Genomic DNA, 16721 nt, shown 5'->3' with positions numbered 1-16721 from the left:
ACAACAATGTCTAACTGATCGCCAAGGCAAACTTAATAAGGAGGATAATGCTCTTGAAGGTCCAAGACGATCTGAACGCACATGCCATCCTACAGAGAAGATGCGCGTATATCGTGATGAAGAGGCCAAGAAAAAAGAGAAAAGGTTGTTTGCCATGTACGAACAGTGGAAGCTCCACACACGAAAGGCAAGAGATCAGCTAAAGACTTATATGTCAGAGAGTCAGCTCTGGCCTCTCATTGAAGAGCTTAAGAAAAGTAAAGAAGATGTAATGAACATTTATTTTGAAATTCGAAATCTCACTACACCCTCCACCGACATAAGAAGAAGAGTTGATACGTGTGAATCTGTGACCACAGAAATCATCAACATTGCATACAGCAGAGCTATAGATGAGGAAAGTGGATTTAATGAGCAGCAGGAGAGACACCGCCTTCATGAACTGCTCCGCCACGACTATGCAAAGTCGGTCTATGGATCCGCAGCCTCTTTCATAAGTCACAGCCAGTCCGATCACTACTCCACTACTTCATCCATGACAGCAAAACGTGCGGAGGCAGCAGCTGAACCAGCAGAAAAGGAAGTAAATTATCAGATGCTGCTGGAGGAAGAAAAGCAAAAAGAATCTATAAGAGAGTTAGAGGAACAACAACGCAAGGCTCTAGAGGTACAAAGGTGTGAGTTGGAGCGATTACAGGCAGCGAAAGAGATACGGGCTGCTCAAGCAAAATTGAAGGTTTATGAAAGGGAGTCTGAACAAAAGGATGCTTTCTATCTCAAAAAGGAAAGGAACATGGAACCAAAGAAAGTACCTGTAACTACCGCGCCCCTCTCTCCAGTTGCAACGCCCCATCATACAGACCTACCCTCTCTCACTCAGCTCCTTCAAGACAACATAGCCTTAAATAGGCTTCCTGTTCCTGAGCCATTTGTCTTCAATGGGGATCCCATACAATTTGTTGAATGGAAGGCAGCATTCACTTCACTCATAGACCAAAGGGCAATCACGCCAGCCGAAAAACTATACTACCTGAAAAAGTATGTTGGTGGCCCAGCACGGCAGGCTTTAGATGGCAACTTTTACCGAAATGACAATGAAGCATATCAAGATGCATGGGACAAATTAAATCGTCGCTTTGGCCAGCCATTCGCCATTCAGAGAGCGTTTCGAGAGAAGCTCAGCAACTGGCCGAAAATACCATCAAAGGATGCTGAAGGACTGAGACGCTTCTCAGATTTTCTGAATGCTTGTCAAGATGCCATGCCTCATGTGAAGGGTCTCGACATATTAAATGATTGGGAAGAAAATCGGAAGCTCGTTCACAAGTTACCGGACTGGGCAGCTTTGCGTTGGAACAGACAAGTCACGCAAAGCCTAAATGAAAATCAAGAATTTCCAAGTTTCAAAGAGTTTGCTAGATTCACGTCGGATGAAGCTGAGATTGCTTGCAATCCCATTACGTCATTTCATGCCCTTCATTCATCAGATTCTTACACTGAGAAGAGAAATCTCAGAGATGTGAAGAGAAACAAGGCTAGTGTGTTTACCACTCAAATAGTCACTGACAATGAAAAACACAAGTCGGAACAGAGGAAAGTTAAGACTTCATGCATCTTTTGTCAAGATAATAGACACCAGCTACACGCATGCTACAAGTTCACTGAAATGGTATTGGTTGAGCGACGCAACTATATAAAGGAAAAGAAACTCTGTTATGGATGCCTGAAACCCGGCCACAGCGTGAGAGACTGCCGTCATCGTCTTTTCTGTGACCACTGTAAAGGAAAGCATCCTACAGCCCTGCATGATGACAACTATAAAAGAGAAAGGACTGCATCAGAACCAGAGACAAATATAGGCGCTGCTGCAACGTCACTCAGTATAGCAGGCGTAGGCTCATCAAACACATCTATGGTGATACCAGTTTGGGTTTCATCTAAAAATGACCCAACCACTGAGAAACTCGTCTACGCACTACTCGACACTCAAAGCGATACTACATTCATTGACCAAGAAGTGAGTGATGGTCTTAATGCTGACAAGTATCCAGTGAAATTGAAGTTGACGACTATGAGTGGCAGGGATACGGTGCTCACAAGCGAAGGAGTCTCTGGGCTTCGTGTTAGAGGATATAGTTCTGCAGTTCAAGTTGATCTTCCTGTCACCTACACAAAGGACTGCATTCCTGTCAACCGCTCTCACATTCCCACTTGTGAGACGGCTAAACAATGGAGTCATCTGACCGAAATAGCTGATGAAATACAACCATTGAAGGACTGCGTAGTAGGCCTTTTAATCGGCTACAACTGCTCAAGAGCCATGGCACCAAGACAAGTCCTTTTAGGAGGAGTTGAGGAACCCTACACTGTAAGGACTGATTTAGGATGGAGTATTGTAGGGCGCTCACTACATACCCAGGATACATCTAGCTCACACCATCTGTGTCACAGAACTACAGTCAAGGAGCTACCTCCATTAACTCCTACTGACGTCATTCGCATTCTAGAGTCTGACTTCAAAGATGGCAATGATGACAGCAAAATTGTGTCACAAGACGACATCACATTCCTCAACATACTGGATGAGGGAATAAAGAAAAATGTGTACGGGCATTATGAAATGCCTCTGCCCTTCAAAACCAGACCCAGCCTGCCTGACAACAAAGGCTCCGCTATGACACGCCTCCTTCACCTTAAAAGGAAATTGCAAAGGGATGAAAGGTATAAGGAACGTTATGTTGAGTTCATGGAGGAAATCATCGAGCAAGGAGATGCTGAGCAGTTCAATGACGGTGGGAGTGAAGGGGAGAGATGGTACATTCCCCATCATGGTGTGCATCATCCAAAAAAGCCAGATAAACTTCGTGTAGTGTTCGACTGCTCAGCCAGATACAAAGGCACAAGCTTAAATTACCACCTCCTCTCTGGGCCTGACATGTTGAACAACTTAAGTGGAGTTCTCATCCGTTTCCGACAGCACCCTGTTGCGTTGATGTGCGACATTCAGAAGATGTTCCATCAGTTTCATGTGGCCGAATCTGATCGCAACTTTCTGCGCTTTCTTTGGTGGAAGCAAGGAGATTTGAACTCACAGCCCATCGAGTTTCGCATGAAAGTGCATCTGTTCGGTGCAGCCTCCTCTCCGGGATGTGCAAACTACGGGATGAAACATCTAGCTAAAGAGAATCGCGACATCTACACTCAGGGCTCAAGATTTGTGATGAGGGACTTTTATGTAGACGATGGACTCGCAAGTATCGAAACCACTGAAGATGCTATTCAGCTTGCCAGGGAAGCACGTGAACTCTGTGCCATGGGCGGTCTCCGACTACATAAGTTTGTATCTAATGACAGAAAGGTATTAGAAAGTATACCACTCTCTGAACGAGCCAACAACGTGAAGGATATGGATCTCTCATTTGATGAATTGCCACTTGAGAGAGCTCTCGGGATTCAATGGGATGTGGAGTCTGACCGCTTCAAGCTTAACGTCAGCCTCAAAGAACAGCCTGCAACACGACGCGGCATTTTATCTACAGTGGCTTCTCTGTACGATCCTCTTGGGTTTGTGGAGCCAGTCGTCCTCAAAGCAAAGATAATTCTTCAGGAGATGTGCAGACAAGGTACTGGCTGGGACGATCTTCTCTCTGATGAGCTTCGACCAAAATGGGAACAATGGAGAAGTGATCTTGCCCAATTAGATAATTTCACCATATCCCGTACCTACTCACCTGCTGGATTTGGAAGGGTCTCCAAGACAGAGCTGCATCACTTTTCTGATGCCAGCATGAAGGGTTACGGCCAGTGTTCATACCTGCGACTTCAAAATGAAGAGGGAGATATTCATTGTGCTTTAGTTGTAGGAAAATCACGTGTTTCTCCAACCAAGATCACAACCATCCCAAGACTAGAATTGACAGCAGCAGTTGTTTCCGTGAAGATAAGCAACATGCTTAAGGAGGAATTGGGATGTATTGACGCAGAGGAGTTCTTCTGGACCGACTCTAAAGTGGTCTTAGGATATATAAGAAACGAAGCACGACGATTCCACACGTTTGTGGCTAACCGGATACAGAAGATTCAGCTAAGCTCAGCCCCACAACAGTGGCGATATGTTCCAACAGATGAGAATCCTGCTGATCATGCTTCCCGGGGCTTGACTGCCAGTGAGTTTTTGTCATCTACCTGGCTCACTGGGCCTAAGTTCTTATGGAACAAGGAAATAAAGGTGGCTACAGACGAAGTGCCAGAGTTAACAGTCGGAGATCCAGAGGTCAGGAGTGTTCTAGCGCTCATTACCAAAACCACAGAACACGTAAGCCTCGTTGATCGCTTGTCCAAGTTCTCATCCTGGTCGCTGGCTACACGAGCAGTTGCACGCATTCTCCGGCGCATAAGGAATAACAGATCAAACAATCTTACCACTGTAACAGAACGAGAAGAGGCAGAACATTGCTTAATCAAAATTCTGCAGAAAAATGTGTATCAAGAAGAGTTGAACCTGCTGAGCAAAGGAATCCCTCTACCACGGCACAATCCTTTACATGCTCTTGACCCTTTTCTCCACAACGATGGTGTTCTCAGGGTGGGAGGAAGGTTGTGCAACTCCTCTCTTCCCAATTTCATCAAGCACCCTGCAATCATTCCAAAAGATCATCACATCACAAGGATGATTATTGCCTATAACCATGAGAAGATGAAACATCAAGGTAAAGGACTGACACTTAATGAAATAAGGCGCAGTGGCTACTGGATTATAGGAATTAACAGGGCTGTTGCATCCTTCATTCGTCAATGTGTCACCTGTAGACGGCAACGCAGACCTATGGAGGAGAAAAAGATGGCCGATTTACCTCCTGAACGCTTGGAACCATCCCCTCCTTTCACTTTCTGTGGCATGGACTGCTTCGGGCCATTCCTTACAAAGCTAGGAAGAAAAGAGAACAAGAGGTATGGTCTTCTTTTTACTTGCCTAAGCTCCCGTGCCATTCATATTGAGATTCTTGAAGACATGACGACAGATGCTTTCATCAATGGCCTTCGTTGTTTCATCGCCATACGTGGTTCCGTTCGTCAGATCAAATCTGATCAAGGAAGCAATTTTGTGGGAGCCAAGAATGAGTTCAGAGAAGCTCTAAAGGAAGTTGATGCAGACCGTCTTGCTGTATTTCTTGCAAATAAGCAGTGCGACTTTATCATGAACGCACCCCATGCTAGCCATGCAGGAGGGGTGTGGGAAAGACATATAAGGACCGTGAGAAGCGTTCTAAGATCCACTCTTGCCCTTTCCTCTGGTAGACTAAATGATGCTTCGCTGTGAGCCTTTTTCTATGAAGCTATGGCTATAGTCAACAGTCGTCCTTTGACTGTTGACAATCTCAGTGACCCCCATAGCCTCGAACCACTCACTCCTAATCATCTTCTGACAATGAAATCGGTCCAGGCCTTACCTCCTCCTGGTGAATTCGTTAGAGAAGATATTTATGGCAAGAAAAGGTGGAGACATGTTCAATACCTTGCAGAACAGTTTTGGAGTCGATGGCGGAAGGAATATCTGGCCAACATTGCTCTTAGACAACGCTGGCATGCTCCAAGAAGGAATTTACAGGTTGGAGATATTGTAATCCTGAAAGGAGAGGATTTGCACAGGAACGAGTGGAGATTGGGTAGAGTTTCAGAAACCACTACTGACAAAGATGGACTAGTACGGAGAGTTAAACTCCAGCTTGGTGACAGTAAGCTTGGAAAGAAAGGAGAGCGTCTTCACAAGTTGTCAGAAGTTGAGCGCCCCATCCAGAAGCTTGTTCTGTTGCTGGAGTCTAACTAAATCTGCTCCTTCCCTCTATAGTGCATAATATTACATAGTTGCCGTTAAGTTTGCAACTTTGGCATAAGTTGTCTTTGTTCTTATACAGGCTTTGGGATGCTATAAGCATGCTGTTTGAAAAACGCTCTGAAATTGTAAATATCGTTCTAAAAGGTTATCAAATACATGAATGGATAATTTAAGCACCTAGCTGGAACGGGAACAAGGTACTGTGTTTGATTTGTTTAATGTTTATATGTATTAATACGTGTGTTAATCTATTTGACTGTGAAGAAGTGTTTAAATGTGTTATCATCACTTGTGTCATGCAAAGTTTGTTAACATAAGTTTTTAACATTGTTAATATTGACTGATGTAATTTATAGGGGTGTCCTCGACTAAGGATTTACATATTCGAATCAGAATTGTCGAATCTTTCCATAGTCGACCGATAGTCGAATCATCTATGTTTGTGTGCATGGGTTGGGAGGGGGCCAGACCAGGTACAAATTGGTAACTTTTATTTTCTTTCACAAGCAGCACACATAAACAACTTTATGATAAAGTGACCAAAACTGTCTTTCAAGTAATAAACGAAGACAACACTGACGATGCATTTATATATTAATTTTTTTAAGGTAAAATGTAAGGCAACATTTGTTTATTCCTCATAACATTTTAAAGCCACGGTCTACAGAACATCACACAAAAAGACATTTTGATAACTAAACCTAAAAAAAAGAACAAAGGTGATCCTGCCTTGGAAACTCCGGCTAAAATTAAGTGTTTTTATTTAATTTGGAGATAACGCGTCAAAGCAGTCATGACCAAAAAAAAAACGACAAATGAGAAATGACAAATAATTAGTGATTGTGACTGTAAATGATAAAAACTAATCTTTATTTACAATTCATTAAACGTTAATTTATAACAAGAAAAACACTGAAATTAATGATTTTATAGACAGTACCCGTTATTATTTAGCACAAAAATACCTGCTTACTTGCTTTGACTTTGATCATCTCTGTATTAACTTTAGAAAGACCGGATGATATGATATCTCTTTGCTATCATTTGAAAGTGAACACCGACCAACCATAATATTAAATCACAAGAAAGACATTCGTGTCAGGCAGAAATAGGTTCGGTGCAGATACTTGTTTCCGTTTCATCACCGAAATAAAAAAATACGGCTTACCTGTTTTGTAGTTTAACTTTTGACAAGATAACCAGTCTGTTTTAAATACATTTTAAAAACGTATACTCGTCGAAAAACATCAGTTTTTTCATGTTTAGTTTTTCATTTGACTCCTAAATATGAGACTCAGATCACCTAGCCCGTTCGGCTAAATTACATGCGCAAGCATGGCCAGCACGCAATAGCGCAACATCGATACAACGAAAAGCTATCCAAAATTTACATACTTAAGTGAGATCAGAATTTACGTTTATAATAAATAAATTTTTTTTAATAAAATAAGGTCAGAAGTAACAAAGTGCAGAACAAATATGCAAAATGCCTCAAGTGCACGGAAACAAAGCACAAGCCAAATAGTTAAATCAGATAACCCAAAGAGATTTATAAATAAAATAAAATATAGAAATTATTAAAAGAACGGAAGGCATAATATAATTTGCCAGCTTTGTCTTTTAAATGTAGAAACAAAGAGGCAATGGTTTATTAACATAGAAACCTCTTATGGTTGTGTAGCCCGGTCACAGGGGTTGTTGGATTTATTAACGCATTTTAAAAATATTTATTGAAAGTTGCTACTTCACATATTATTTGCAGCATTATCATAATATGCAGTATATTAATATATTGTGAGAAAGCTGTTATATGTGAAATCATATAATGTGTGCACCCATATACGGCCAAAATTGAATGATCCTCATTTCATAACACATCTGCGACGATTCGACTGTGAGATTGGTAGTCGAATCAGGCTTCTCCTATCGATGCATCGAATCTTCGACTATTCGGGGTCACCCCTAGTAATTTATATCTTTTTGTAATATGTTTGTTCATGTTGGATAATGTTTATGTTCGTAAGAGCTGATTTTATGTTATTTATCTGCCCTGTAGCTCTTACGGTGTTTCATGAAGAAAAGGTGTAACAAAAGAAAGGCAGATTTGTGTTTTTAAAGGAAAGGCTAACGGCTGAACACAAAATAAAGGCTTTTTGAAACATCAGTACGCTTCACCATTGTCTGGCTGGGGTTTTGCTACACAAAGAGCTGCTACTTTTAGCTGTAAATGGAATATATCGCTATTTACACCTACTGTAAATAGCATAAAGCTGAGAAAATGCTGCTGTTAGAGTAAACTGCATCTATAGATACTTATGCTATTTTGCAATTTAGTGTAAATAGGCGGCTGAAAAAAAAGAGAGCATAGATCACATACCTTTTTGACACACGAAATGCAGTAGAAAACCTTTTTCCAGTGACTGCATCTATAACTTTAGCTCTGGAAAGCTACAAACAAATATAAAAAAGATTTTTGTTAAATATGTATTACAGTCATTTTATTAGTAGTAGTATTATGGGAATATATCTTCCATGAATTGTAATATGTCTGTGTGTTAATAGTAAAAATCTAAAATAATTCAATAATTGACTTCAAGAAGAAATTATTCACAGGCATAGGTTTAACAGATATCTGTTTCATTTTTATTTACCTTTGGTCTGGCCAGTCTTTTGATGACGTCTATCTCTCTGTCTGAAAGGAAGTCATGATATCTCCAAACCATTGGCTGGTGCCACTCCTCTTCCTCTTTGAAAGGGGCATACATCATCTGGTTAGCTGTCCTGTACCTGCACACTAGTTTTCTCTTCATCTGTGGTTTCTACAAACAGTCATGCAAAATGAATTTACGTTAATGTTCACAACTGTACAAAGCTGATCGTCAGCTACTATTTCAAACAACGTTATTTTGTGTATTTGGTATAAAACGATGTGTTTACGTAGTTTATGCTTAAAAAACGTACCTTTTTGTAGCTCCAGATTGTCTTCCTGAAACGCACAGATTTTGTACAAAACTGTCCCTGATTGGCCAGCTAATCTGTATGTTGTGATTGGTCTGAATACCTCTGATCTGATGTCAGTCGGAAATGTGACGCTCCACACCATGTTTAAAAGATTTGTTTGCTAACAGGAGTTAACTTACAGGCTGTGAGTACAAGCAGGGGGAACTATGATAATGTCGTTCTTCATTACGTGACCAATCCCAGGAAGTAAACTGTTGACTGCAATCAATGTGTTTGTTGTAGTCCAAGAAAAGAGATTTACGTTGAAAACGATAACTCGCGTCATTGTTTACTTTGGGGTTTGTAACTAAAAGTATTTAAATGTCCCTCTAAAAATGGTTATGTGTATACTGTATATGAGCATACTGTATATAAACACATGTAAAATTAGAAAAACACTAAATTGGATAATACGAAGAAGAAAGAAATGTTCAGGTTGAACTTGCCATCAGTACCTGCTTCCCTGTGCACAGAGCCTCATATTTGTTTTGCATTGGTTGGCTCTCAAAGAGATTGATGGTCTTTGATGTCCAGTCCCACGTCTTCATGCTCTCTATTGTGTTTGCGTAACATGCAGGCAGATCTCTCACATGTAAAGGATCTGTAGTGTGAATAAGTACATTCAATATAATAATGTAAATCAGATAATATTTAAAGAAATATTTAAGCACTATTTTAATTTGTCTTTGAAGTGTAATAGTATAGATCAGGGATGGGCAACTTCGGTCCTGGAGGGCCGGTGTCCTGCAGAGTTTAGCTCCAACTTGCCTCAGCACAGCTGCCTAAAAGTTTCTAGTATGCCTAGTAAGACCTTAATTGGCTGCTTCAGGTGTGTTTAATTATGGTTGGAGCTAAACTCTGCAGGACACCGGCCCTCCAGGACCTAAGTTTCCCATCCCCGGTATAGATGCTTGATAGTTCAGAACACATTATTTTCACTACACTAATTGGCCCAGATCACACTGGCGTAAAAATGCATTGGGCCTTACAATAACCATGAGTTTCAGCTTCTCAGGTGTATTCAGTTACAACAACTTCACCAATGACAGTGGTGTGTATTAATTTTGTAACTGTCTTATACATTTCATATGCAATGTTAAACCATTTTACAATTGTAGTCTCTGTTCCCTGGTAGAGGGAATGAGATGTTCACTCAGGATTCATTCTTGGGAGCACAATCACCTCTGGCAAATGAAACAACTGGAAAATGAAATCTAAATCTCAAGCTCCACCCCGAAAATGTATTTGATGAAATCTAAATTAGTAGCCTTTTTGGTGACAATGGAAAATAAATCGTGCCTAGGATCATAATTATTATCTTACGTTTTTTTTTTTGTTTATTAAACATGTATGACTGATAGTTACACAAATAACTACTTTCACACGCAATCAGAAATGTTTCCAGCAGAATAAAGTAGGATTATAAGGTATCATGAGGTAGTTTAGGTGGTGTATAGTGCCAATTTTATTGTTTTAATTAATAGTCTGAGATCAACTTTATCTGGACTCTGTCTTGACTCAGACTCGACACTCTCTGGTCATAGATTTGACTCGGACTAAACACTTTCTGGTCTCGAACTTGACTCAGACTTGACCAATGCTGGTCTTGAACTTGACTCGAACATGAATCAGCTGGTCTCAACTACAACAATGTTCTTTGTCACCAGGAAAAATGCCTGGTGAAGTCATTAGCCTTTAAATATGGCCTTGGAAGGCCGCAGCCCCTAAATTGGGATGCACCCATGGTCTTCATGTTTTAGATGAAGGATCAGCGTTAGGGTTTGACTAACCATGGCTCATATTAGGTAGCAGTTTTACCCCTGAACCAACATATATAAAGCACCTTTTAAATCATCACATACAAATCTGATCAATATTAAAATTGTGACAAACAATGCATTGATACAATATGTTAAATAGTTCTCTGATATCTACATATTAATTGCAAATATTATCCAGAAACAGTTTTACATGTCAATTTTCAACCCTAGGATTTGTCCCCAGAATAAAAATGGTCTATGTTGTGCTCTGATTGGCTGTTTCTCAGCTCGGCTCATGTCAGTCAGTGGCTCTCAAAGCAAACAAACCTTATACACTCTACAGTTTATTAGGTACACCTTACTTGTACCAGGTTGGACCCTGTATGCCTTCAGAACTACCTTAATCCTTCGTGGCATAGATTCAACAAGGTGTTGGAAACATTCCTCAGAGATTTTGGTCTATATTAACATGATAGCATCACACAGTTGCTGCAGATTTGTCGGCTGCACATCCATGATGCGGATCTCCCGTTCCACCACATCCCAAAGATGCTCTATTGGATTGAGATCTGGTGAGTACAGTGAACTCATTGTCATGTTCAAGAAACCAGTCTGAGATGATTCGCGCTTTATGACATTGCGCGTTATCCTGCTGGAAGTAGCCATCAGAAGATGGGTACACTGTGGTCATAAAGGGATGGACATGGTCAGCAACAATACTCAGGTAGGCTGTGGCATTGACACGATGCTCAATTGGTACTAATGAGCCCAAGAAAATATCCCCCACACCATTATACCACCGCCACCTGCCTGAACCGTTGATACAAGGCAGGATGGATCCATGCTTTCATGTTGTTGATGCCAAATTCTGACTCCACCATCTGAATGTCTCAACAGAAATCGAGACTCATCAGACCAAGCAATGTTTTTCCAATCTTCTAATGTCTTTTGGTGAGCCTGTGCAAATTGTAGCCTCAGTTTCCTCTTCTTAGCTGTCAGGAGTGGCACACAGTGTGGTCTTCTGCTGCTGTAGCCCATCCGCCTCAAGGTTCGACGTGTTGTGTGTCCAGAAATGCTCTTCTGCATACCTCGGTTGTAACGAGTGGTTATTTGAGTTACTATTGCCTTTCTATCAGCTCGAACCAGTCTGCCCATTCTCGTCTGACCTCTGGCATCAACAAGGCATTTGCGCCCACAGAACAGCCACTCGCTGGATATTTTCTTTTTTTCGGACCATTCTCTTTAAACCCTAGACATGGTTGTGCAGGAAAATCCCAGTAGATCATGCACCGTTTTTGTGTGTATCCCTTTAAATCCAAATGAGCTGCTCAGGTGGGCGGAGTCTCAAGCACTCGCGCTATAGACAAGTCGGAGCATCAAGAGGTAGATTCTCTCACGAAAGAAGTTAGTAAGCGATGTTAAGCATTATATATTTGAACAAGTTTAAAAAGTCAATCATCTGTTTTATGCATACTAAATACATGTTTATCAGCAGATGGGGAACATTGTGGAATAAAAATAAAGACTTTTAGGTCTCATGCTCCAGTGTTTTAAACAGGCACAATGATTTTCAGCATGTTACAAATAAAATACACGTCCACAAACACTCAGAAGTTTTCTTTTTGACCAAACCACATGAGCACATTTAAATGATCTGTAATAAAACAACACTTTTAATGCTTAAACTTTAGAGAAACAGATCAAATGACATGTTTAAGTTTATTGTGATTGAACTCATTCGCGTTTCTGTCAGTCTCTCACTCTCTATCTTGTAACTCCTCGTATTCATTTGAAACTTCAGAGAAACATTAAACAACATATTTACTTATTGTGTATGATAGTGAATACGCGTTGTTCTCTCTCTCTCTCTCTCTCTCTCTCTCTCTCTCTCTCTCTCTCTCTCTCTCTCTGTCAGAGTGCATGCTGGGAGTGTGAACGGAGAGCGGTGTGGGTGAGTGCGTTTGTAGCTGTATGCTAAAAACTTTTTTCTATCTTCTATCTTTTTGTATTTGTGTGTTTGTGTTTTATGTGTTGAAGTGTTTCGGCTGTTTGGTTTTTAGACGTGTTTTTGCGTCTGCGACCAGCATTGCGCTGGGAGCACGACGACTTAAAACACGATGAGTTTTGAAAACTTAACCCGTCGCCATGGGGTGAAAGTGGAGTCTAAAGTCAGTGTAGAACAGTGTTGTTTAGGGGTGGGGGAGATAGTGGGACATGATAATATTGTGTCGGCATCGCGAATGAACAGTGCAATTGTTATTTTTTTTAAATCAATTGAAAAAGCAAATGATGCTGTGCAAAGCGGCGTAGTGTTGAATGGTTCACTCGTGCCTGTTATGCCTTTGAGTAGCCCGTCTAAAAGGGTTATACTGTCTAATATACCTCCCTTTATCAGAGACGAAGTACTAGTGCGAGAGCTATCTCGCTATGGTAAATTGGTATCCCCTATTAGGAAAATCCCTCTCGGGTGCAAGTCTCCGCTGGTGAAACACCTAATTTCGTTTAGAAGACAGGTTTTCATGGTGTTGAATAACGGAATTGATGACATCGATCTGGTTTTAAAATTTAAAATTGATGGTTTCGATTACACAGTTTTTGCAACATCTGACACTACAATTAAATGTTTTAGTTGTGGAAAAATCGGACATCTTGTTCGTGATTGTCCCAAAAAAGCGGCTAGTGGAAACTCTGAGCAGGTGTCAGCTGATGCTCCGGTTGAGATCGCGAGTGACGCGAGTATTGCTGGTACGTCTGTAGTGGAAGCCGCTGAACCTGAGCCGATTGTGCTGGTAGCTGCTGAGATTGAAACTGAAATAACAGAGACTGTTACTAAGTCTAATGACATTGGTTTGATGTCTGATGAACAGGCTGAATCTTCTGAAAATGTTTGCATGGTAGATGCTGATGAAATTGGTGTTGAAGACAATGATGTTGAATTTGAGAATGAAGCAGAAGTTGTCTTTAAAGTCCCAGTTAAAAGAAAGAAAAAAAGCTGTAGAAAGGCTAATAAACAAGTCAAGAAGGATGAGGGTGCTAATGAGAATGTGGAATCAGATAGCGATAGAGATTCATCTGATTCAAATATGTCCCAGTGCTCAAATTTGTCTGCTAGTTCTCAAAATGAAAACTTGATTTGTTTATATAGAGTTGAAGACATCAGCAAGTTTCTACAAGAAACTAAAGGAATGAAAGGGGTGCAAGTTGAAGATTTCTTTCCTGATTGCAAACAATTTGTTAATGATGTGAGGTATCTTATGAAGGAGGGAGCTTTTCAAGATGTAGAAGTTTATCGTTTAAGAAAACTTGTGAACAAACTTAAGAAACAAATGAGTAAAGATGATGAAGTTGTCAACTCCTAAGATTTTGCCAAAGATAAATCTTTTGGCTATTTTTCTCCTTTTTTTTGTTCTGGTCTCTAAAATAAATATGACAAATTTTAAGATCGGAACTTTAAACATAAATGGTGCCAGAAATGGTCATAAAAGAATGATGTTATATGAGTTCATTAGGCAAAAGCAAACTGATATTGTGTTTCTACAGGAAACACATAGTGATTTAAAAAATGAGACCGATTGGAGAAAAGAATGGGATGGAAGAGTTGTCTTAAGTCATAAATCCCCTATAAGTGGAGGCGTTGCAGTTTTGTTTTCTAAACATTTTTTACCTATATCCTGTGAAGTGGATGAAATAATTGCAGGTCGGTTTTTAAAGATTAAAGTAAAGTTTGAAAAAACCACTATGGTGCTTATGAATTTATATGCACCTACTAAAGGATTTGAAAGAGTTATTTTCTTTAGAAAGGTTGATGCTGTTTTGAAAGCTTTAAATCCAGAAGAGTTGTTATTTATAGGTGGAGATTTTAATTGTACTGTTAATGATAAGCTAGATAGAAATCATCTAGAACCACATGCTGCTTCTCAGAAAACATTAGTACAGTTGATTGAAACTCACGATTTATGTGATATATGGAGAAGTGTGAATCAAGATGTCAGACAGTACACTTGGGCTCATAGTACTGAGCATTCTATCTCTATGGCACGTCTTGACAGAATTTATAGTGTTCAGCATCAACGTAATGCTTTTAAATTCTGTAAAATCATTCCAGCAGGGTTTTCTGATCACAGTTTAGTTTTGTGCAGTGTTTTTATTAAGCATGTTAAGTGTAAGAGTGCATACTGGACTTTTAACAATTCATTGTTAAGTGATGAGAAGTTTATAGATAATTTTAAATTTTTTTGGGAAACTTTTAAGCAACAAAAGCATTTTTATGGATCCTTGCAGCAATGGTGGGATTGTGGAAAAGTTCTTTTAAAAGATTTTTGTCAAAAGTACACTCTTAATGTTACTCGGGATATAGCACAGTCAATGAAGATTTTAGAGATGGAAATTGCTGCCTTACAAGAGGTTATAACATCTACAAAAAATAAAAAGTATATTAATGAATTAAGAAATAAAAAAACAATGTTAATAGACCTGTTAGGAGTTAGAGCCCAAGGAGCTTTAGTTCGCTCACGTTTTCAAACCGTTACTCAAATGGATGCTCCTTCTAAATTCTTTTTTAATTTGGAAATGAAAAAAGGTCAAAGTAAAATAATTTTTTCTTTACGGTCAGCCGCAGGACAAGAATTTACTGAGCCTGCTGATATACGTAGCTGTGCTGTAGATTTTTATTCTGACCTTTATAAATCTGAACTGATGGAATGGGGTGCAGATGCTGATGATTTTCTTAAAGGACTGCCTAAGGTGGATGAGGAGTCCAACGATGAACTACAACAGGCATTGTCATTGCAAGAGCTTTATACTGCCATGATGAGCATGGAGAATGGCAAATCTCCAGGAATTGACGGGTTGACAGTGGAGTTCTATAAAACTCTATGGCCTGTCATAGGAGAAGATTTGTTGGCAGTTTTGAATGACAGCCTGGAAAGAGGTCAACTGCCAATGAGCTGCAGAAGAGCAGTTATTACGTTGTTACCTAAAAAAGGTGATCTTCAGTATATCAGCAATTGGCGCCCTATTTCACTGTTATGTTCCGAATATAAAATTATGTCCAAAACACTGGCTATAAGACTTAGTAAAGTTTTAAGCCAATTAATTAATTCTGATCAGTCTTATTGCATTCCTAATAGGTCTATTTTCGACAATATTGCTTTAATTCGAGATGTTTTAGATGCTTCAAAACTCTTGGGAATTAAAACTGGATTAATTTCTCTTGATCAAGAGAAAGCTTTCGATAGAGTTGAACATCTGTTTTTATGGAATACTTTAGAGGCTTTTGGTTTTAATCCTTTTTTTATATCAATGATTAAAGCTATGTACAGTGACATTGAGAGTGTTCTTAAAATTAATGGTGGTTTGAGTGCTCCGTTTAAAGTCCAGAGAGGAGTTCGGCAGGGATGTGCCATGTCTGGCATGCTTTATTCCCTAACCATTGAACCCTTATTCCAAAAGTTAAGAGATAATTTAAAAGGTTTGGTTTTCCCTGATTGTAATAAGTCTATACATCTTTCTGCTTATGCTGATGATGTTATTGTTTTTGTAAATGGAAGAGATTATGTGAATAAGTTGGGAAAAATTGTTAAAGATTTTGAACTTATTTCCTCTGCTAAAGTCAACTGGGGGAAAAGCGAAGCGATATTGGTGGGAAACTGGAGTGGAGATCTTCCCGGTTTACCTGGAGGATTGATTTGGAAAAGAGGAGGCTTAAAATATCTAGGTGTTTACCTGGGGAATGAAAGCTTTATTAGGAAAAACTGGGAAGGAATGTTTGATAAAATTAAAGGTCTATTAAAAAAATGGAAATGGTTACTTCCTCAGATGTCTTACAGAGGACGTATTCTTGTCATTAATAATCTTGTGGCATCTTCTTTGTGGCATAAATTTGCTTGTTTGGACCCTCCAAATGGACTTCTTGTAAATATTCAAAGAGAACTGGTGAACTTTTTTTGGGACAATTATCACTGGACTACTCAAAGCATTCTGTTTTTACCCATTGTAGAAGGGGGTCAAGGATTAGTAAATCTCGCATGTAGAAAAGCCACTTACCGTCTCCAATATATACAAAAACTTTTAATGGGACCGTACTCACTTGTGTGGAGGCCATTGGCTTTAAACATTTTGAGAAA

At 39.7% G+C, this 16721-nt stretch overlaps 1 protein-coding gene across 1 annotated transcript in view; it reads right to left on the bottom strand.

The window, feature by feature from the left end:
- LOC135776723 (prolyl 4-hydroxylase subunit alpha-2) overlaps positions 1-16721 on the bottom strand; it is a 44389-nt gene that overhangs the window by 7491 nt on the left and 20177 nt on the right. The window contains exons 6-8 of the mRNA XM_065287596.2: positions 9292-9437; positions 8488-8655; positions 8214-8284 (exon numbers count right to left, since the gene is read on the bottom strand). Coding sequence (XP_065143668.1) covers positions 8214-8284; positions 8488-8655; positions 9292-9437 — 385 coding nt within the window. The remainder of the gene's footprint in view (positions 1-8213; positions 8285-8487; positions 8656-9291; positions 9438-16721) is intronic.

This window comes from Paramisgurnus dabryanus, chromosome 18 (genome assembly GCF_030506205.2).
Source record: "Paramisgurnus dabryanus chromosome 18, PD_genome_1.1, whole genome shotgun sequence".
In the NCBI taxonomy this organism is placed as follows: Eukaryota; Metazoa; Chordata; class Actinopteri; order Cypriniformes; family Cobitidae; genus Paramisgurnus; species Paramisgurnus dabryanus.
This window is presented reverse-complemented; position numbering and strand designations above follow the sequence as displayed.